The sequence below is a fragment of the Tetrahymena thermophila genome (genome assembly GCF_000189635.1).
Source record: "Tetrahymena thermophila SB210 genomic scaffold scf_8254577, whole genome shotgun sequence".
NCBI classification, from domain to species: Eukaryota; Ciliophora; class Oligohymenophorea; order Hymenostomatida; family Tetrahymenidae; genus Tetrahymena; species Tetrahymena thermophila.
In genome coordinates this window covers 265474-288239 of record NW_002476348.1, presented here as the reverse complement: position 1 = coordinate 288239, position 22766 = coordinate 265474, and the positions used below count along the sequence as shown (strand labels likewise).

At 22.0% G+C, this 22766-nt stretch overlaps 7 protein-coding genes across 7 annotated transcripts; 1 reads left to right on the top strand and 6 right to left on the bottom strand. All coding sequences in view use genetic code 6, as the record gives it.

Moving 5' to 3' along the window:
• Positions 1 to 902: 902 nt before the first annotated feature.
• On the top strand, positions 903 to 1832 carry TTHERM_00660320 (hypothetical protein; the record flags this gene model as incomplete). The annotated part of the gene is made up of 1 exon (XM_001020095.1): positions 903 to 1832. The coding sequence occupies one exon, from the start codon at positions 903 to 905 to the stop codon at positions 1830 to 1832; it is 930 nt and encodes a 309-aa protein (XP_001020095.1).
• Positions 1833 to 3631: 1799 nt separating this feature from the next.
• On the bottom strand, positions 3632 to 4504 carry TTHERM_00660330 (hypothetical protein; the record flags this gene model as incomplete). The annotated part of the gene is made up of 1 exon (XM_001020096.2): positions 3632 to 4504. The coding sequence occupies one exon, from the start codon at positions 4502 to 4504 to the stop codon at positions 3632 to 3634; it is 873 nt and encodes a 290-aa protein (XP_001020096.2).
• Positions 4505 to 7207: 2703 nt separating this feature from the next.
• On the bottom strand, positions 7208 to 8503 carry TTHERM_00660340 (papain family cysteine protease; the record flags this gene model as incomplete). The annotated part of the gene is made up of 1 exon (XM_001020097.2): positions 7208 to 8503. One exon carries the CDS (start codon positions 8501 to 8503, stop codon positions 7208 to 7210), a length of 1296 nt encoding a protein of 431 aa, XP_001020097.2.
• Positions 8504 to 10432: 1929 nt separating this feature from the next.
• Positions 10433 to 11431, bottom strand: TTHERM_000660339 (papain family cysteine protease; the record flags this gene model as incomplete). The annotated part of the gene is made up of 1 exon (XM_012798610.1): positions 10433 to 11431. One exon carries the CDS (start codon positions 11429 to 11431, stop codon positions 10433 to 10435), a length of 999 nt encoding a protein of 332 aa, XP_012654064.1.
• A 2556-nt stretch (positions 11432 to 13987) lies between these two features.
• TTHERM_00660350 (papain family cysteine protease) lies at positions 13988 to 14869 on the bottom strand (the record flags this gene model as incomplete). Its single annotated transcript, XM_001020098.1, has 1 exon — positions 13988 to 14869. One exon carries the CDS (start codon positions 14867 to 14869, stop codon positions 13988 to 13990), a length of 882 nt encoding a protein of 293 aa, XP_001020098.1.
• A 1134-nt stretch (positions 14870 to 16003) lies between these two features.
• On the bottom strand, positions 16004 to 17002 carry TTHERM_00660360 (papain family cysteine protease; the record flags this gene model as incomplete). Its single annotated transcript, XM_001020099.1, has 1 exon — positions 16004 to 17002. The coding sequence occupies one exon, from the start codon at positions 17000 to 17002 to the stop codon at positions 16004 to 16006; it is 999 nt and encodes a 332-aa protein (XP_001020099.1).
• A 4065-nt stretch (positions 17003 to 21067) lies between these two features.
• Positions 21068 to 22081, bottom strand: TTHERM_00660380 (papain family cysteine protease; the record flags this gene model as incomplete). The annotated part of the gene is made up of 1 exon (XM_001020101.1): positions 21068 to 22081. The coding sequence occupies one exon, from the start codon at positions 22079 to 22081 to the stop codon at positions 21068 to 21070; it is 1014 nt and encodes a 337-aa protein (XP_001020101.1).
• Positions 22082 to 22766: the final 685 nt, after the last annotated feature.

The following is a 22766-nucleotide window of genomic DNA, read 5'->3' as shown; positions in this document are numbered from 1 at the left end:
ACAGAATCACACTAATTCTTTTTTTAACTAATAATTAAGACTCATGTTTTTATAAAATTTTAGAGTTAATTTATTTTGATAAAATGAGTGTGAATTATAAAACATATATTTAAAAATTTAAGAAAATTTATATAATAAAAACATTTATTTATTTTAAAGCTTATAAATATCTATTATGAAAAAGTAAATTACAAATAATTCTGTATTTAAAATTTTTTAATCTTTAATGGCTATTTTTTTAATTTAATACAAAAATGAAACTTTAATATTTTAAATTTGAAATCCTAGCTAATATTGATTTAATAAAGCAAAGATTTTTAAAAGGAGAATGGGTCAAATTAATATTCTCGTGAGTAAAATAATTATTTTAATAAGATAAGAAATTTCAAACATTTAAAATTAAAAATATTAAAATAATTCTTTATTAAATTTAGATTTTGCTTATTTTTGAAAGCAAACATTTAAAAGATGGAAAATTATTGAATAAAAAATATATATTTATCAATTATATTAATTGAATGCAGAAGAACGAAGGAAAATGGATGAAGAACAAGCAATCTATTTATTTATTAATAATTTATCTATCTGTATAGGATTGATTTATTGATTGATTGAATGAATAAATGAATGAATGAATGAATTGCAGTTGAAAAATAAAACATCCAAATGATTTTAAGAATATTGATTAATAAGTTGAATTATATCCTAACAAATACAAAAAATTTTACATTTTTAATATAAATTTTGAAAGAAACAAGAATAAAAGAGATTCAATAAAAATATCTGTAAAAAAGAAGGAATATAAATAAAAAGAGAGCTTTAACTTAAGGCTGATTGGTCAAAAAGAATCCTAAATAAAGAAAGTAATACAAGAGTAGTAGAATATTAAAAGTATAAAAGAAATGGATAAAAGTAAGTATGGAAATACAGCAAGTAACATGAACCAAAGCAAATAAGGAAATACTCTAAATGCTGCTAGTACTATGAAAAAGCCTTCAGTAATGGGATAAACTGCAAACGCTTCTAAGAATCTTAAAAAAACAGAGAAATCAAGTGAAGAAGAAATTATGGCATTAGAGATTCAATAAGTTGAAATTGCTCGTTTGGCAAAGGTTTTTGATCAACTTAGAATGGCAAGTGAAACTTATGGACAAGGCGGTAATACCTCATCCAAAGATAATTTTAACAACAGCAATAACAACATTAGTAGTGCATAAATTAAAGATAATAACCAAAGTACTACAAAAGACAATAATGCAAATAAAAAAGAAGGAAGTGAAGGCAAAGATTACTTCACTGCCAAGGATGTTGCTATAATTCTCCATGATCTTGGGTATGTTGCAACAAAGGCAGAGATTGAGTAGATGATTTGGGAAGTCGATGAGAATCTTGATAATAAAGTAAATAGCTATGAATTCAATTTGATGTACAGAAGATGTCGTTATGATAAAACTGGTTTAGAACCTCGTAATTTATATAATTTAGTGTAATTCTTAATGTATTTAAAGAGTGACACTAATGTTAATTCTTCTTCAGGAGCCAACACAGCAGTTGCTAACAACGAATAAAGCCACCAAAAGAAAACAATTACTGTGGAAGATACTTTAGAACTTCTTTATGTGCGCTTCGGTCGTTAAAACCTTGACTACGAAATTGAAGAAATCTTTGGAAAGGAAGAAAAAAATGCCTAGGGAGAAGAGAAATCGATAACTTTAAAGGAATTCCTTGATAAACAACGTAAGCGTGATTTTGCAGAAAGAAAAAAACTTGAAGCTGAGCGTAAGAAAGTTAAAATGCCCGAAAAAGAAGATGATGGGTATGGAGGATATTGAAAAATTAGCTGAAAATGCAATAATCTAAAAGACATTTGAATAGTTAAATAATAAAATTAGTGTGACATATAAAATATTTTATTTGTTTTCCTATTCAAATAATTCAATTACAATTTTAGCAAGTATATCAAATTAAATCAAACCAACCATCTTTTCACTTATTTTTTAGATAGATAGATAGATAAATAAATAATAGATTGATTAATAAATAATAAATAAATAGATATAACTGAAATTAATTTATTAATATAAAGAATTTGAATGTGTGATTAATCAATCAATCAATCAATCAAAAGGCAATTAAAATCAATCAATCAATAAACCAATTTAATAATAAATAAATATTTATAGCATACATATTCTCTAAGTCTTTATTATAAATTAAATAAGATCGCTTATTTATTTTTGCAAAACAGATAGTATATTCTCAAATTATGTTTAAAACACTTTAATCGCCATTAATTTATAATAAATAATTATTTTCGTTTGCATTTTTTGATTTGTTGCACACTCATTTTTTATTGTTTTAAATTTATGTACATATTTCATTCATTCATTCATTTCTACAATTTATATTTAAATCTAAAAAATTTATTTTTTAAATTCAATATATTTAAATGATGTTATATCTGTTTATCAGTATATCTATCTGCTTATCTGTATTTCTATTTATTTTTTTAAGCTAAAATAGAATAAATAAATTATATATGAAAATAGTTATTCAACCATTAAATTTTAAACTTTTGAAGTAAAATAAAAATTAAAATATTGAATTTAAACAGTAGAAAAAATTGATTGCTATGTAAACATATAATTGATTGTATTTCAAAGTTAAAATTTTTCTTTCTTAATTTACTTATTTTTTGTATTTAATTTTTATTTTTCTATTTTTTTGAGGTGTTTTTATTTTATTTATTTATTTACTTTTTATTTTTATTAATATTTGTTATTTATTTTTATTTATATGTTTTATATGGCGGCTTTAAAGACTAAGGGAATTAATAATGTAATAGCATAGTTAAAATATTAGCATAATTATTAGATAATAAACCTAAAAATTTGAGAAAAAGATATTATTATATGATAATTAATCCTAGTTTATTTATTTATAAGAAATTGTTTGATTAGCAAATTTATTTACAATAATCAAAATATTTAATAAAAAATAATATTTATGTTCTAAAGGAATGGCTAAAGCTTTTGCTTTGATTATATGTTAGTTGGAATTACCATCTAAACACAAATGCATGACTGATTTTTCAAGGCAATAAAGCTTTTAATCCGTGAATTAAAAAAATTTTATTATTCTATTTTATTATAATTTTTTGATATTGTTTTTAATTTTGTGTTTTTTTGATTTTTTTGTTTGTAATAATTAATTATAGAGATATTTTTTGCTGTAAAATTTTTTCAATTAAAAAAGACAGACAGACAACATCTATCAATCTGAAAAATAGAAATCTAGCTTATTTGGAAAAATAAAAATAAAAGTTCTATTTAAAAATAAATGTTTGATTCTTTTTATTTTTTTAATTAATTAATTTATTGAATGCTTTTATTTTGAGAAATAAATGTTAACAAATAAAATTTCTTTCAATCTAAGAAAAAAATAGAGGAAAAATAGATGCGATTAACTTTATTAAAAATATTTTAAATTTTAATTAACTAACAAGATAAAGTTTTTATTTATAAATAAAAGCAGATTTGGGTTTATTTCTACATAAATATCTTAAATAATCAAATTGTTTTAAGTAAAGACATCATTAAAAAAAATTATTCATCCTGCTTCTTTGATTCCATCACTAAGGAGTCTATTATTATTATTATTATTACTATTACTATTATTAGTTTCTTTTGTTTTGGTTATCTCTTTACTTAGGTTAAAAATTAGGTTTTTTGCCTTAATTGACTTTAGTACGATCATTTCTTCTATTTCCTCTTTCGCCCTTATTTTATTGCTGATTGTCTTAATTTGATTTGTTTTAATGATTGTGAGGATGTTGATGTTGATTTTTATTTTAATCATAACCATTTTCTTGATTTGTTTCTTGGTTACCATTGCCATTGCTACGAAAACCTCTTTTTTTGCTTTATGGCTTATATGGCTTTTAATTATTTTTATAATTTCTTTTTCTAGATACTCTTTAGCCCTTGTTGTATCCTCTATTTCTAGATACTCTGTTAGAGATGTGGATACTGTTTAATTTTCTCTCATTTTCTTCATTGTTTTAAATATTCAAAGTGAATTGAATGGTAATCTTACCGTTTACAGTTTTGTAATCCAATTTTTCTAAACCTTCAACGAGAGGTTCTGCTTCAAACTCCATAATAAGAGTTGACATCTAAATTTTGACATCACCAACAACAGAGTTAGTTTATTTGTAGGCCTATAAAATTTAAAATGCATGATTAACAGCATAACCAATAGCACTTAAAGTGACGGGGAAGTTATTTTGATTTTTTTATTACTCGCTATCTTAAGCAATTTTCTTAATAATCATTGTTGATTATCTGGATGTCACCTTATATTCATTCTATCCAGATTATTCAGGCACTTCCTTACCATTGTTGTCAACAGTGTATTCTCTAACTTTTTTGTGTAAGTAGTTGAACTTAGGTTCTTTATTTTCATAATATTTATTGGTAAAGTGTCTCTTCTAGTTATCACCCATTTATTTTTAATTAAGATTTTACTTTTTTATTTAAATTACTTTTATTTTAATTTTTTGAATTATTTATTATTGATATTAGGATAATTTATCTAATTATTTATTTGCATCGAATATCTCACATTTCAATTTTATTTTTCCTTTTTTTTTTTACTTAATTTTTCTTCTAATCAATAAGATATGTTTTGAATAACATTTGTTGTTCAATCTCTTTATCCATTTTAATTTAAAATTGATTTTCTTCCTCCCAACCTCCCTCCCTATTCTTATTTAAACTTATATGAAGAGTCTTTCTTTATTTTTCCACCTAGTATTCTATTATTCCACATATTAACATTTTTTTGATTAGTTATGTTTCTGTTCGATTATCTATTCAATTTAATTAATTAATTATCAAACAACATCTTTTTAATTTAAAGATACTAATTTTTCTAGACAACTTATTAATGAAATAAAATAAATTATAATTTTTAAAAATATTTTTAAATTTTTGTTGAATTATATTAGCTTTTTTACTGAATAAAATTTAATATTAAAATATTATTCACAGTTTCTGAAATTATTAAAAAATAGTTACACATAAAATTTTTTAAATTTAAATTAAATAAAATTGAAAATTTAAAGTTTTAAATCATAAAGATAAAATATTTTATGTTAGGCTTTTAACATTTGCTTTTAAATACAAACAAAAATTTTTTTATAAATTTTTTCATTTTTAAAATATTAAAAAAATAAAAGTTTCTCTACAGTTTACTTTATAATCTCAAAAGAATACATTAAATAAGATATAGGTAGATATATATATGAATATTATTTTTAATCAAATTCGCTATTTAATTACTTTTGCTTAATTGCTTTAATTACTTGGTGTTTGCTAAATTTTACTCTCACCAAATAATGATTAATTTTTACCTTAAATATTTTGTTTATTTTCAAATTTAGTTTCAGTAGGAGTAGGAGTGATAGGAACATTATTTTTTACTTCAAACAAATTTGTATTTTTTTATTAAGTTAAATTTTCAAAAATATTTCCTTATTAGCTTTTACTTGGAATTTAGGGTATTTCAGTTTTTTTTTGATTTAAAAATTCTATAAAAACATTTCTCTATGATAATGAATTCATTTTTAACTGAATTTCAAATTATTGCTATTAGCTCAAAGTGTAATATTGATGAAGAATAGTTTTTACTATCTTCGATCTTGTATTTTACTATTAGAAATCTAATAGGTTAAATTCTTAAACTCGTAGACACTCAAATGATATCAATTTTTCTTAAATTTGATCTATGTATTATTGTAAAAATACCTATCTTTCCTAGTCTTTAATGATTTATTCAATAGAAGTTTTAATTTATTAATATTCTTTATTTTTTTATAATAAATTTTAAAATATTAAACTATTATTAACAGGCTCGTGTAACATACAATCAAAAATATCATTATGAGCCATTTAGTTAATATTCTTATCGAGAATTACTGATATTGAATTTTTATCTTTTTTACTTTTTTTTGTGTTATTGAGTGAGCAATCGAAAAATTAAATTTTTTTTATAAGCTAATTTATGTTTTATTTAATCTTATATGGAACACCCTCTTCTATTTAATATTCAATATATTTTATTTGTTTTATCTTTTCTTCTAATTCTTTGAATATTTATTCCTTTTATTCATCCACTAGATTTAAAATATTCCAATATTCCTGATTGTTTGATTTACTATTACTTAACAAATGTATTAAATTAATTCTATAGAAATATAAGTTGTAAGTATTTATGATATCAGTTTTTAAGGCAGAATTATTTTCAAGATCTTAGAGAGTTTATTATTTAGATTCTGATAATTATTTCACAAATTGTTGTTCCAAATCTTAGTAATATTCTATAATTTTTTATTTGAGTTACTCCTTCTTATTCAATGAAGATTTATCTTACAGATATTCAGTAATAGTTGTATTAATACCTAAAGGCCAGTTGAATATATACTCAGTATCTGTTTTTTTAAGAGCATCATCAATAGATAATAACAATTTGATGTCAATATTTTATTAGAGCAAACATAAAGAGCAATAAAAAGCTTAATTAGACTCTGATTTTTTCATTAATGCAAACTATGCATTATTTTCAGGATGAACATTACACTTTTTATTTGTCAAGCAATTACTAAGCATAGACCTTTATTTTTATTTTCCTCCTCTTTTTCTTAATTTTATTTTTACTATGATTTTATTGATTACTAGAATCAAAATGTTCTTACTTTTTAAAGTGAAATTATTATCTATCAAAGTATTATTTTTAGATATTTTTGAATTTTTGAGATAAAATACTTTTCTTCTTAATTAAGTAAATCTGATGTAAAGTAATAGGTAGATATAAATTTATTAAAAACTAATTTTGTTTGAAATATGTGGCATTTTTATAAAGCCAAATGGATTAAAAAATTTCTATTAATAGAAATATATTTAAATTAAGCTAAATTAATTAATACAATGTAAATTTCTAGAAAATAAAAACCATAATTAGATTAGAATTATGTTAAAAAAATGAATTAAATATTAAAAAAATAAAAGTTTATCAACAGTTTACTTTGATAATCTCAAAAAAATACATTAAATAAGATATAGATAGATATAAGAATATCATTTTTAATCAAATTTGTTATTTATTAACTATTGCTTAATTGCTTGGTATTTGCTAAATTTAACTAATTTCAAATGACGATTTTTGAAAAGCCAAATAAACTTGTTTTATTTTCAACTTTAGGTTCAGTCTGAGTGGTAGGAAGATTATTTATTCCTCCAAAAAGACTTGTTTATTATTTTTAATTTGCATTTTAGAACAAACCTCCTAATTAATTTCTAAACTGATTTTAGGGTATTTCAGCTTTTTTTTTTTGGTCTAAAAATTCCATAAAAACATTTTTCTTTGAAAATGAATTAATATCTTACTTAATTGCCAATTATTGTTATTCATTCAAAGTTAAATATTATTGTAGAATAACTTTTACTATCTTCGACCTTTCATCTTACTTTTTGCAATCTAAAAGGTTGAATTCTTAATATCGTAGGCACTCAAATGATACCAATTTTTCTTAAATTTGATCAATTAATTGTGATAAATTTGTCAACATTAAACTTTGTGTTGCTGGTAACTATTCTTTAATTAATTTTTCAATATCAGATTTAATAGTTTAATATTCTTTATTTTTTTCTTATAAAATCTTACTTAATAAACTCTTATTAATAGGCTCATGTAAAATACAATATAAAATATTATCATGAGTAGTTAAATCAAAATTATTGTTGAGTTCTGATAATTAATTATTATTTTATTCACTTTTTTCTGGAGTTTTGACTGAGCTATCAAAAAATTAAATATTTTTTATAAGCTAATTTATGTTTTATTTAATCCTATAAGGTACACCCTTTTCAAGTTATTATTAAATATATTTTATTTATTTTATCTTTTCTTCTAATTCTTTGAAGATTTATTCCTTTTATTCATCCACTTGATTTAAAATATTCCAATATTCCTCATCGTTTGATACATTATTACTTAACAAATTTATTAAATTAGTTCTTCTGAAATAGTAGTTATAAACATTTATTATATCAGTTTCTAAGGCAGATTAATTTTCAAGATCTTAGAGAGTTTATTATTTAGATTCTGATAGCTATTTAAGAAATTGTTGTTCCAAATCTTTGTAATAATCTTCAATTTTTTATTTGAGTTGCTCCTTCTTATTCACTGAAGATTTATCTTGCAGATATTCAGTAATAGTTTTACTAATACCTAAAGGCCAGTTGAATATAGGCTCAGTATTTACTTATTTAACAACATTATCAATCGATATTAACAATTTGCTGTCAATATTTTATTAGAGCAAGCATAAAGAGCAATAAAAAGCCTAATTAGACTCAGTTTTTTTTAATAATGTAAACTATACATTATATTCAGGATGAATATTACACTTTTTAACTGTCAAGCAATTACTAAACAAAGACATTTATTTTTATTTATTTTCCAATTCTTTTTCTTAATTTTGTTTTTTAATTTATGATATTATTTTGTTATTGCAATCTAAATATTCTTCCTTTTTAAAGTGAAAAAATTAGCTATCAAAGTATTATTTTTGAGATATTTATTACTTTTAATTTTTTTGAGATAAAATACTTTTCTTGTCAATTAATTAATGGAATGGACAATATTAGGTAGTATTAATTTTGTTTGAAATATGTGGTTTTTTATAAAGCTAAATGGCTTAACCTTTTTAATTTTATCAAAGAATTTTTATTAATTGAAATATATTTAAATTAAACTAAATTAATACATGTATTTCCAAAAATAAATACCATAATTCGATTAGAATTATTTTCAAATTATGATTTTTCTAATTAAATTTAAGTTTTAGATTATAAATTATGATTATTTGATTGAGGTTTTGATTATGAGAAGAGAGGTTATTTTTCAATACATTTTGAATTACCAAAATGAAAATTTAAAAGTTTTACCTGAAAATTTAAAAACATATTTGATTTCCTATTACCTAGTCTACCTTAGAGATATTTTGAATGTTGATAACGTTTTTAAATGAGGTTGGAATAAAGTTAAGGAATTTTTTTTTGGTATATGATATGATAATTCTTTTCATAAATGGAATTTATTACTGTATTTCATGACACTTATAACTAATTAGCTACCTATCAAGTTGTAATCTAAAGACTTACAGCTTTTATGTCATACACTTATCCAGCTTATTCATTCTTTAATTTTTATCACCACCTAATCTTTTGTAATCTGTAGCATAATTGATATTGCTAAATTTTCCAAATAATATTGATACATATTTATGAAATTCCAATAAAATTAGCTTTTTCTAGCTAATTTTAGCAGCATTGCCAAATATCTATAACTACATATCTTTCTCCTTTCACTAATTTAAAGTAAAAACTTGTTTCGCTGCTTTAAACTTAAATCTTGATTGCTATTCTTTTAACCTATCAATATGCAAATAATTAATTACTAAATATAGAGATTTTGATAAAAGCAAAATCTTATTTTTTTAAAATTTGAATGGGTTTTATGACAATTTTATATAAAGAATTCAAGTTACTGAAAAAAATTAAAATTTTACTTCAATATTTATTTACTCTAATTAGAAGTTATAAAATAGATCAATTTAATATTATATTTTTAATATAATAGTAAATTATCCATATTCTACTTTTTCTGATTAATTAGGGCTTATTGAAAAAAGTGATTGAAATTTATTAGACTATTTATGATTTCATTAAAAATTAATAATTTAATTAAAAATAAGAACTCCTAAAATTTCATTATTAATTTTATTTACTAAATTAATATAAAATTATTTTTATTTAGTTTTGCCTTATTTAAATTATTTTTTTCCTCATAAAATCTCTTTAATAATTTAATTTTTCAAATAAAACCACTTTAATATAGTTCTCTTATGACAACTAAGATATTAAATATTTAAATAAACTAAAAAAAAATCTGTTTATTTATCCTAAATCTTTAATTTAGAAATCGAATATTTGTTATTTTTAATGAGACACATTTAGAATAAATTAATAAATACCATAACAGTTTAAAAATACATTGTGTTTAAGGTTTATATGATATTACTTTTTTTCCAAAGATTAATTTTTAATAAAAAATATTTAAAAATCTATACTAATATTTATTTTTAAGAAAATATTTTTTTATTTTTTATTTAAAAAATTCAAAAAGCAATTAAACCGTTTATTTTACCTAAAAAAAGCATCGAAAAGTTAATATTTTATCAACATAATAATATTTTACTTTAATTAATCTATAAAACTTTAAGGATATTGTAAATAAAAAATACTTATAAATACTTTATATTAATTTATTTTTTATATAATTCCTACACTAAATGTAAATTTTTGTTTAATCAAGCTGTAATTTAGTAATTATAGCTTAAAATACCACAAGTATTATTAGGAGCAAGTCTAATATAACCTTGCTCACCCCAAGCAGTACTCCAAGAGTTTCTAACAATCCAGTTACCAAGAGAATCATAACCAACAGCTACGACAGCATGATTAAGTTAAATATTGGTTTAGTTGCAACCATTGTAGACACCAGAGCTATAGTGAGACCAAGTAGAAGCATCAACAATAACAGAAACTGGTGAGAAATTTAAAGCATTTTATAAATCCTTAGAAGTATTAGGAATTTGCTTCCAAGATTTAGGCTTAAAACCATTGTTAGTTCCAGTAATATTACATTTCTTTTAAACACCAACATAAGGATAGCTTTTTAAGGTAGTGATACCGAATTTAGAAGAATAATCTAAGCATGATTCAGGCCATCCTCCATTACATCCATTAGAACTGTAACCATTTGCAGAGTTGACACAATCAACAAGTTACTATTCAGAAAAATCTGTTAAATTTTTATTCTTAATGAAATTAAAAGATTCCATTAAAGCAGCAGCAGAGAATGTCCAGCAAGAACCACATTATCCTTAGTTTTTAACTGCAGTCAAAGCACCTTTAGTTCTCCAGTCTACTGTAATTATTGCATTATTGCTTGCAGAATTAGATGAAGCAGTGGAAGTTGAATTGTTACTGGTAGCTTATTAAATGTGAAGATCAACTACATGAGATTTCATAAGAACTTTCTCGGCAAACTCCTCTTCAGTCATATCAGAAAATTAGTTTATATCAAGAGAGTAAGTGTGATGGTCTTGGCTATTGTGATCTTTGACCTTTTGTAAGTTCTCAAAGAAAACTAATTGTCTAAATAGCTTTTCTTCTTCACTCAAGAAGGTTCTTAAATTTTAGCTTGACCACTTATTGTAAGCAAGTAGTTTTTCAATAGAAACATTTTAAGCTAAATAAATAGGCATAAGCAAAGCAATACTCAAAAGGATGAACTTAGAATTCATTTTTAGTAAGAATAATTTTTTTTTATGTTTTTTTAGTTAATTATTTATTATTTATTATTCTCATGAAAGAGAACTCGTAATTTAAAGTGAAGTCAGGCTAATTAACATACAGAAAGATACCTACCTGAATCAATTTATTTCGAGATTTTATGTTTTTATTAATCAAACCAGTAGAAATTTGAATTTCAAATATTAATTGATCTAACAAACAATAAATGAAGCATTCAAATTCTAATAATTTTCTAAAAAGACTTAATGAGTATTTATTTATCTATTTATCTATCTATCCTGATCTATACGACATAACTTTTGGATATTTATTTACAAAAGTATCTATATTAACTTTGAAGCTCTAAATCTCAAAAGCTAAGATTCTTTGAATTTAATTATGGTAAAAATAATCATATTTTTATTATGATTGTGGTTAAAATGTGGCATAATATTTATTTCAATATATGGTATTTATGGAAATTAGATCAAAAGAAACACCACTAACTAAAACATTATTATTAAGTGTAAGTTTTATGATTTTGAATTTTTTATAATAATCTATTTTGAGAACAGATTAATTACTTTTTAAAATCACTTATTCATCACATTTCACCTAAATTAATTAAATTAATGGTAAAGATCTATATCATTTAAAAATAAGATGTGTTTTTAATAATAATAATAGCCTGAGTATCATTAGTACTTGAAAGTAGCAACTTAAAATATTTTAAAATAATCCTTTAGAAGTTTCAAAATAAAATGAAATATAGTACATAAAAGTAGATAAATTTTAATGAAACATTTTTATATTCACGATAAAAATTTAATAATTAACTAGAAGAATCAAAATTTAATTTCTAATAATTTAAAAAAATAAAGATTTATTTGTAAGTAAAAACATTGTTTTTGATCATGATTTTAATTTAAATAACTTCTTCCACTAAATAGAATTTTATTCATTAAATTTCATCAAACTAAAATTGGTCATTTTTAATCTATTTTTGATCATAAATTTTAAGAATATATCTTTTACATTATCTAATTACAAACATTTTTTTTAATTTCCTAAAGATTCTTTTTTAGTTATATAAATTGTGTAACACTTTTTGATATTGAACAAGTGGAAAGATATAAAATATATTATTTAAAGATTATTGTGAAGGTTATTTTAATTTACTAAATAATTACACAAATATATTATATATTAGGCTTATCATCTTATTAAAATTTATAAAATTGTTCATTCTATTATATAATCAAATAAGTTGGATTTGATGATTTAATTTAAATGGATTAAAAAATCAAAACTTGTATAGCTAAATTCATATATATATTTTTTCACTCACCAAATAAAGAAATCAAAAAATATTTTATTTTATTTTATAGCGATTATAAAATTATTTTAGTTACTTATAAAGTTTGCTTAAACCATCCTTTGAAAAATCAAGTTATTTTTTAAACTATTTTTGTACGTAAGGAATAGTTACTTTGCAAATTAATGAAAATTAGAGTAAGACTATTTTAATTCATAAATATGTTATTTTCATTAACTGTAACAAAGATATGAATCAAAAAGATATTATGTGAGCAGAGAAGGTCTTAACTATTTATTTCAAACAAACAAACAAACAAACAAACATCAAACATTACTCATTTTAAAATACAAAAAAACAAATATTTACCACTTATTTATTTTATTTAAGTTAAACATATTTAAATGGATATTATTTATCTAATATAAAAGATGATTAATTAACCATGCTTTTATTTCGGATTTTTTCTATATCAGTATATCCAAACATAATTTATTGATTAATTTTATTTTTGTTGATTAATGGTTAAATATTTAATATTTTTACATTTATTTTTAATTAGATATTTCACCTCTTATTTACTTTCAGATTAAATATATTACAATACATAATTAATTGCACAAATAAAAGTGGGCTGACTCTTATTTCTAAAACATCCATAAATAAAGTTCAATACTAATTTATTTCACAATTTATTTTTACCTTAAATTAGTAAATAGAAAATTCTACCCCACTATTTAAATTGTAAGTATATCTTGTAGCTTGTAAAATGAATTTCATAATTGGGAAGCAAAATATTCTTTGAAAAACAAAATATTTTGATTGATTTAAATTAATATGATTATAAATCAAATCCATTATAAAAATTTTAATAATTGAAAAGTATTATTTATAGATAATTCCAAAAAATAGTAAAGCTATATCGCTAGATTTTATAAAGGTATTTGACCATATTTAAAAATAACATTAACATTTTTTAATACTTAATATAATATTTTCTGTAAATAATTCCTTTTAATGTTTGATATAAAATATTTAAAAGTCCATATTTAAATTTAAATTTTAGCAATTAATAGTATTAAAACTTGAAAAGAATTAAAATTATTTATATTTTGTCAATTTAAAATATTTTATTTTCATTAATCAAAAAAACTTTAAGAATATTGTAAAATAATTAATTTAGCTTATAAATACTTTATATTAGCTTATTTTTAATATAATCCAAATATTTAATGTAAAAATTTTTGTTTAATCAAGCTGTAATTTAGTAATTATAGCTTAAAATACCACAAATATTATTAGGAGCAAGTCTAATATAACCTTGCTCACCCTAAACAGTACTCCAAGAGTTTTTAAAAATCTAGTTACCAGCGGAATCGTAACCAACAGCTACCACAGCATGATTAAGTTAAATATTGATTTAGTTGCAACCATTTTAGACACCAAATCTATATTGAGACCAAGAAGAAGCATCAACAATAACAGAAACTGGTGAGAAATTTAAAGCATTTTATAAGTCCTTAGAAGTATTAGGAATTTGCTTCCAAAATTTAGGCTTAAAACCTTTGTTAGTTCCAGTAATATTACACTTCTTTTAAACATCAACATAAGGATAGCTTTTTAAGGTTGTGATACCAAAATTTGAGGAATAATCCAAGCATCCTGCAGGCCATCCTCCATTACATCCTTTAGAACCGTAACCATTTGCAGAGTTGACACAATCAACAAGTTACTATTCAGAAAAATCTGTTAAATTTTTATTCTTAATCAAATTAAAAGATTCCATTAAACCAGCTGCAAAGAATGCCCAGCAAGAGCCACATGTACCTTAGTTTTTAACAGAAGTTACAGCACCTTTAATTCTCCAGTATACTGTAACTGTTGCATTGTTGCTTGTAGAATTAGATGAAGTGGATCCTCCAGTAGTAGAAGATGTTGAGTTATTACTGTTAGCTTATTAAATTTGAAGATCAACAACATGAGATTTCTTAAGAACTTCAGCAAACTCCTCTTCAGTCATATCAGAAAATTAGTTTAAAGCAAGTGAGTAAGTGTGATGGTCTTGGCTATTACGATTTTTTGACCTTTTGTAAGTTCTCAAAGAAGACTAATAGTCTAAATAGCTTTTCTTCATCGCTCAAGAAGGTTCTTAAATTTTAGCTTGACCACTCATTGTAAGATAGGAGTTTTTCAATAGAGACATCTTAAGCTAAATAAAGAGGCATAAGCAAAGCAATACTCAACTTAGAATTAATTTTTAATAAGAATAATTTTTTTATATGTATTTTTAGTTAATTATTTATTATTTATTATTTTCATGAAAGAAAAATAATAATTTAAAGTGAAGTAGGTTAATTAAAATACAGAAAGAAACTTACTTTAATGATGACAAATTTGACTTTTAGATATTCTATTTTTTTATTATTCAAGCCAGTAAAAATAATTAATAAGAAGAGTCATTTTAGCTTTATTTAAATGGGAAAAAGGATCTATAAGTTTAAAATTTAAATTAATAGGAATTTTAATAATAATTAAAGCCTTAATAGCAAGTTTAAACAAATGAATAAAGCAAATATTAATAAGCTTAACAAATTTAATTGTAAAACTTAAATCAATCAGAGCCTTAATAACAAGCTTAAACTAATGAACAAAGCAAAGATTAACAAGCTTAACAAATTTAATTGCAAAACTTAAATCAATAAGAGAATTTCATTTTTATCACCCTGAAAATTGTAGCTATTTAAATTCCACCAATAAGAAATCCCCCTCTAAATATTTTGATTTCAAAATAAAATAAAGCTTTATAATAAAATATATAGTTTGGCGGGGATGCATATACTCACTTTCATTCATTTTTGAATATATTTCTCTTTATGTCACTCCCCCTATCGTTTACTTTTAATAAATGTCACTAGACTTTAAAGGCATTTAACTATATTTCATAATATCATTTACACTTATGAATACCTAATAAATATTATTTTCTTTTAATATTTACTTTAAATGTTTAATAAACAATATTTAAAAATCCATACTAATATATAAATTTTAAAAAAATATTCTTTATTTAAAAATTCAAAAAGCAATTAAACTGTTTATTATAACTAAAAAAAGCATCAAAAAAATTAATATTTTATCAACTAATAATATTTTACTTTAATTAATCTATAAAACTTTAAGAATATTGTAAAATGAAAAATACATATAAATACTGTATCTTAGTTTATTATTAATATAATTCAAATATTTAATGTAAATTTTTGTTTAATCAAGCTGTAATTTAGTAATTATAGCTTAAAATACCACAAGTATTATTAGGAGAAAGTCTAATATAGCCTTGCTCACCCCAACCAGTACCCCAAGAGTTTTTAACAATCCAGTTACCAACAGAATCGTAACCAACAGCTAACACAGCATGATTAAGTTAAATTTTGGTTTAGTTACAGCCATTGTATACACCAGATCTATAGTGAGACCAAGTAGAAGCATCAACAACAACAGAAACTGGTGAGAAATTTAAAGCATTTTATAGATCCTTAGAAGTATTAGGAATTTGCTTCCAAGATTTAGGTTTAAAACCATTGTTAGTTCCAGTAATATTACACTTCTTTTAAACACCAACATAAGGGTAATTTTATAAGGTCGTGATACCGAATTTAGAGGAATAATCTAAGCATGATGCAGGCCATCCTCCATTACATCCATTAGAACCGTAACCATTTGCAGAGTTTACACAATCAACAAGTTACTATTCAGAAAAGTTTGTTAAATTTTTATTCTTAATGAAATTAAAAGATTCCATTAAACCAGCTGCAGAGAATGTCCAGCAAGAACCACATTAACCTTAGTTTTTAACTGAAGTCACAGCACCTTTAGTTCTCCAGTCTACTGTAACTGTTGCATTATTGCTTGTAGAATTAGATGAAGCAGAAGAAGTTGAGTTGTTACTGGTAGCCTATTTAATGTGAAGATCAACTACATGAGATTTCATAAGAACTTTCTCAACAAACTCCTCTTCAGTCATATCAGAAAATTAGTTTAAATCAAGTGAGTAGGTGTGATGGTCTTGGCTATTGTGATCTTTGACCTTTTGTAAGTTCTCAAAGAAAACTAATTGTCTAAATAGCTTTTCTTCATCGCTCAAGAAGGCTCTTAAATTTTAGGTGGACCATTTATTGTAAGCAAGTAGTTTTTCAATAGAAACATTTTAAGCTAAATAAATGGGCATAAGCAAAGCAATACTCAAAAGGATAAACTTAGAATTCATTTTTTAGTAAGAATAATTTTTTTTTATGTTGTTTTAGTTAATTATGTATTATTTATTATTTTCATAAAAAAAAACTGGTATTTAAAGTGAATTCAGGTTAATTTACATACAGAAAGATAGATACTTGCTTGAATCAATTTATTTATAGATTTTATGTTTTGATTAATCAAACCAGTAAAAAATTGAATTTCAAAAATTAATTGATCTAACAAATAATAAATGAAACATTCAAGCTCTAATAATTTTCTAGAAAGGCTTAAGGAGTATTTATTTATCTATTTATCTATCTATATATCTATCTGATCTATACGACATAACTTTTTGTCAATTTATTTACGAAAGTATCTAAATTTACTTTTGTAACTCTAAACCTCAAAAGTTAATTCTTTAAATCTAATAATGGTAAAAATAATCATATTTTTATTATGATTGTGGTTAAAATGTGGCATAATATTTATTTAAAATATATGGTATTTATGGAAATTAGATCAAAATAAACACCATTAACTAAAACACTATTTTAAGTGTAAGTTTTATGATTTTTGAATTTTTTATAATAATCTATTTTGGGAATAGATTAATTACTTAGTTAAAATTGCTTATTAATCACTTTTCACCTAAATTAATTAAATTAATGGTAAAAAATCTATTTCATTTAAAAATAAGATGTGTTTTTTTATTTATAGTAATAGCTTGAGTATCATAAGTACTTGAAAGTAGCAAAAACTTAAAATGTTTTAATATAATCTTTTAGAAATCTCATAATAAAATGAAAAAAAGTTTTTAAAAATAAATAATGAAACATTTTGATATTCAGGATAAAAATTTAATAATTAACTAGAAAAATCAAAATTTGATTTCTAATCATTTAAAAAAATACAGGTTTATTTGTAAGTAAAAATATTATTTTTGATCATGATTTTAATTTAAATAACTTCTTCCACTAAATAGAATTTTATTGATTAAATTTAATCAAACAAAAATTAGTCATTTTTAATCTATTTTTGATCATAAATTTTAAGTATATATCTTTTACTTTATCTAATTACAAAAACTTTTTTTAATTTCCTAAAGATTCTTTATTAGTTATATAAATAGTGTAACACTTTTTTATATTGAACAAGTGATAAGATATAAAATATTTTATATTTTATTTAAAGATTATTGTGAAGGTTATTTTAATTTACTAAATAATTACACATATATATTATATATCAAGCTTATCAACTTATTACAATTTATAAAAATGTTCATTCTATAATATTCTCAAATAAGTTGGATTTGATGATTTAATTTAAATGGATTAAAAATCAAAACTTGTAAAGCTAAATTCATATATATATTTTTTCATCCATCAAATAAAACAATCAAAAAATATTTACTTTTTGTTGAAACTAAGATTTTAATTATATTTTAAAATGATTATATAATTATTTTAGTTATTTATAAATTGTTTGATTTAACCGTTTTTTGAAAAATTAAATTATTTTTTAAACTATTTTTGTCAAGGAATAGCTACTTTGCAAATTAATGAAAAGTAGAATAAGACTATTTTGATTCATGGATATGTTATTTTCATTAACTGTAACAAAGATATGAATCAAAAAAATGTTATGTGAGCAGAGAAAGTCTTAATCATTTCTTTCAAACAAACATCAAACATTACTGATTTTAAAATACCAAAAAACAAATATTAACCACTTATTTATTTTATTTAAGTTAAACATATTTAAATGGATATTATTTATCTAAAATAAAAGATGATTAATTAACCATACTTTTATTTCTGATTTTTTCTATATAAGTATATCCAAACATAATTTATTGATTAATTTTATCTTTGTTGATTTATGGTTAAATATTAAATATTTTTACATTTATTTTTAATTAGATATTTCACGTCTTATTTACTTTCAGATTAAGTATATTTTAATGCATAATTGAACAAATAAAAGTGGGCTGACTCTTATTTTTAAAACATCTATAAATAACACATTTTATTTTTGTCTTAAATTAGTAAATAGAAAATTGTACCCCATTATTTAAATTTTAGGCATATCTCGTAGCTTGTAAAATGAATTTTATAATTGGTAAAAATGTTCATTGAAAAACAAGATATTTTGATTAATTTGAAATTAATATGATTATAAATCATATTCGATTATAAAAATTTTATTATAAAAAAGTATTATTTATAAATAAATCCTTTCTAAAAAATAGTGAAGCTGTATCGCTAGACTTTATAAAGGTATTTGACCATATAAATAATTTCTTTAGAGATTTCATATGAACTTTCTCTGCAAACTCCTCTTCTGTCATATCAGAAAATTAGTTCAAAGCAAGTGAGTAAGTGTGGTGGTCTTGGCTATTATGATTTTTGACCTTTTGTAAGTTCTCAAAGAAGACTAATTGTCTAAATAGCTTTTCTTTATCGCTCAAGAAGGATCTTAAATTTTAGCTTGACCACTTATTGTAGGCTAGGAGTTTTTCAATATAGACATCTTTATTTTCATGAAATAAAACTTGTAATTAAAAGTGAAGTTAGATTAATTAAATTACAGAAAGATACTTACTTGAATGAATTAGCAAATTTAACTTTTTGAGATTCTATTTTTTTATTATTCAAGCCAGTAAAAATTTAATTAATAATTAATTGTCTAAAAAATAAACGAAGCATTCGAGTTTTAGTAATTTTTCTTGTAAGAGTTAAGGAGTATTAATTTATATGTCTGATCTATAAAACTTAATTTTTGTCTATTTATAAATGAATATACATAAATTAAGCCTCAAAGTTACTTACAGTTATGGCTATTATAAAAATTAGATTAAAAAAAACACCACTAACTAAAACATTATTTTTAATTATAAGTTTTATGATTTTTAAATTTTTATAACAACCTATTTTTGGAATAGATTATTAATTTGGTGATTTTACTTATTAATCAATTTTCACCTAAATTAATGGTAAAAAAAATCTATTTCATTTATAAATAAGATGCGTTGCTTTTAGAATATTATAAACACTTAAAAAGTAGCAAAAACTTAAAATATTTTAAAATGATCCCATATTATTCTCAAAATAAAATGAAATATATAAAAGATAAATAAGTAATTCAAATTGTTTCATATTCAGGATAAAAATTTAATTTCTAGTAGATTAAAAAAAAAAAATTAATTAGTGAGTAAAAACACTGTTTGATCATGACTTTAATTAGCTTTGTCCACGAAATAGAATTTTATGAATTGATTTTCTTAAATCAAAATTGATAATTTTCTATCTATTTTTGAAAATAAATTTTCAAAATATATCCTTTAATTTATCTAATTACAAATATTTTTTACAAATCCAATAGATTCTTTATAAGTTATATAAATAAATAGTCCAATTAATACATTTTGATAAAGCAAGTTAAAAAAATATAAAATATTATATGTTTTATTTTAATACTGTAGCGAAAGCTAATTTAATTTACTTAATAATTGCAAAAATGTATTATATATTATACTTGGTATCTAATTAAAATTTATAAAAATGCTCATTTTCATTGAATCAGGAATATACTAAAGCAACTACAATTCTTTCAGGGTTTAGTTGGGATAAATAAAAATTTTTCTTCAAATTAGTTTTTTTTGAATCCATCTGTATGTAAACCCTACCTCCAAGTTATTCTTAGTAAGTCTTCTGGTATTTATTGGCATCTTTGTCATAGATTTAGTTAATCATTTTGATTTGTATTCACTCCATTTTTAAAAATTTAATTACTATGCATTGTTTAAAAAACATGTAATTAAAATAAAAACACAGTGATTTTTATATTTTTTAGTATTTAACTTAATAGAAATAAAAATGTTGTACATGCATTTAAAATTTTAATAAGCCATTTTTTAATTAAAAAATACCAATATAGTTAACATTATCATACTTTAAAAAAGAATTTAATAATTTTTTTTAGTCATTAATCAAAAAAATTTAAAGAATACTTTAAAATGAAAAATAGTTTTTTAACACTTTACTTTAGAATAAATTTAATATAATTAAAATATCTAATTTAAGTTTTTATTTAATCAAGCTGTTATTTAATTATTATAGCTTAAAATACCACAAGTGTTATTAGGAGAAAGTCTAATATAACCTTCCTCACCCCAACCTGTACCCCAAGAGTTTTTAACAATCCAGTTACCAACAGAATCATAACCAACAGCTAACACAGCATGATTAAGTCTAATTTTTGTTTAGTTGCAACCATTGTAGACGCCAGATTTATAGTGACTCCAAGTAGAAGCATCAACAACAACAGAAACTGGTGAGAAATTTAAAGCATTTTATAAGTCCTTAGAAGTATTTGGAATTTTCTTCCAAGATTAAGGTTTAAAACCATTATTAGTTCCAGTAATATTGCACTTCTTTTAAACACCAACATATGGATAGTTTTGTAAGGTTGTGATACCGAATTTTGAGGAATAATCTAAGCATTATGTTGGGTTTCCACCATTACACCCATTAGAAGAGTAACCATTTGCAAAGTTCACACAATCAACAAGCTACTATTCAGAAAAATTTGTTAAATTTTTATTCTTAATGAAATTAAAAGATTCCATTAAACCAGCTGCAGAGAATGTCCAGCAAGAGCCACATTAACCTTAGTTTTTAACTGAAGTCACAGCACCTTTAGTTCTCCAATCTACAGTAACAGCTGCATTATCACTTGTAGAATTAGATGATGTAGATTCTTCAATAGTAGAAGTAGTTGAGTTATTACTGGTAGCTTATTAAATGTGAAGATCAACAAAATCAGATTTCATAAGAACCTTCTCAACAAACTCCTCTTCAGTCATATCAGAAAATTAGTTTAAAGCAAGTGAGTAAGTGTGGTAGTCTTGGCTATTGTGATCTTTAACCTTTTGTAAGTTTTCAAAGAAGACTAATTGTCTAAATAGCTTTTCTTCATCATTCAAGAAGTTTCTTAAATTTTAACTTGACCACTTATTGTAAGCTAGGAGTTTTTCAATAGAGATATCTTAAGCCAAGTAAAGAGGCATAAGCAAAGCAATACTCAAAAGGATAAACTTCGAATTCATTTTTTAGTACTTATAATATTTTTTTATGTTTTTTTTAGTTATTTATTTATTATTTTATATTTATTCAAAGAAAACTGGTAATTTAAAGTGAATTCAGGCAAATTAACATACAGAAAGATACTTACTTGAATGAATTTACAAATTTAACTTTTTGATTTTCTATTTTTTAATTACTCAAACAATAAAAAATTGAATTTCAAAAATTCTGTCTAATCTATAAAATTTAATTTTTATTTGCTATTTATATATATATATGAATGTACCTTTATTAAACATGAATAATTTAATTTTTTTGAATTTAATTACAGCAAAATTAGCCATGTTTTTTAATGATTACAGTGATGACATTACAATATATTTATTTAAAGAAATATCAATTTAGAAAATTTGATGAAAAGAAACATCACTAACTTAAGCATTACTTTTAAATTTAATTTTTATGATTTTTGAATTTTTTTAAGAACCAAAATTTAGAATAGATTGATCACTTTGGTGATATTACTTATTAATCACTTTTCGCCTAAAATAAAGGTAAAAAAATCTATTTCCTTTATAAATAACATGAATTAGTTTTGAAATAATAAAAATAATTGTTAAAATATCATAAGTACTTGGAAAGTAGCAAAAACTTAAAATATTTTGAAGTAATCCCAAAAAAATCTCAAAATAAAATGAAATATATTAT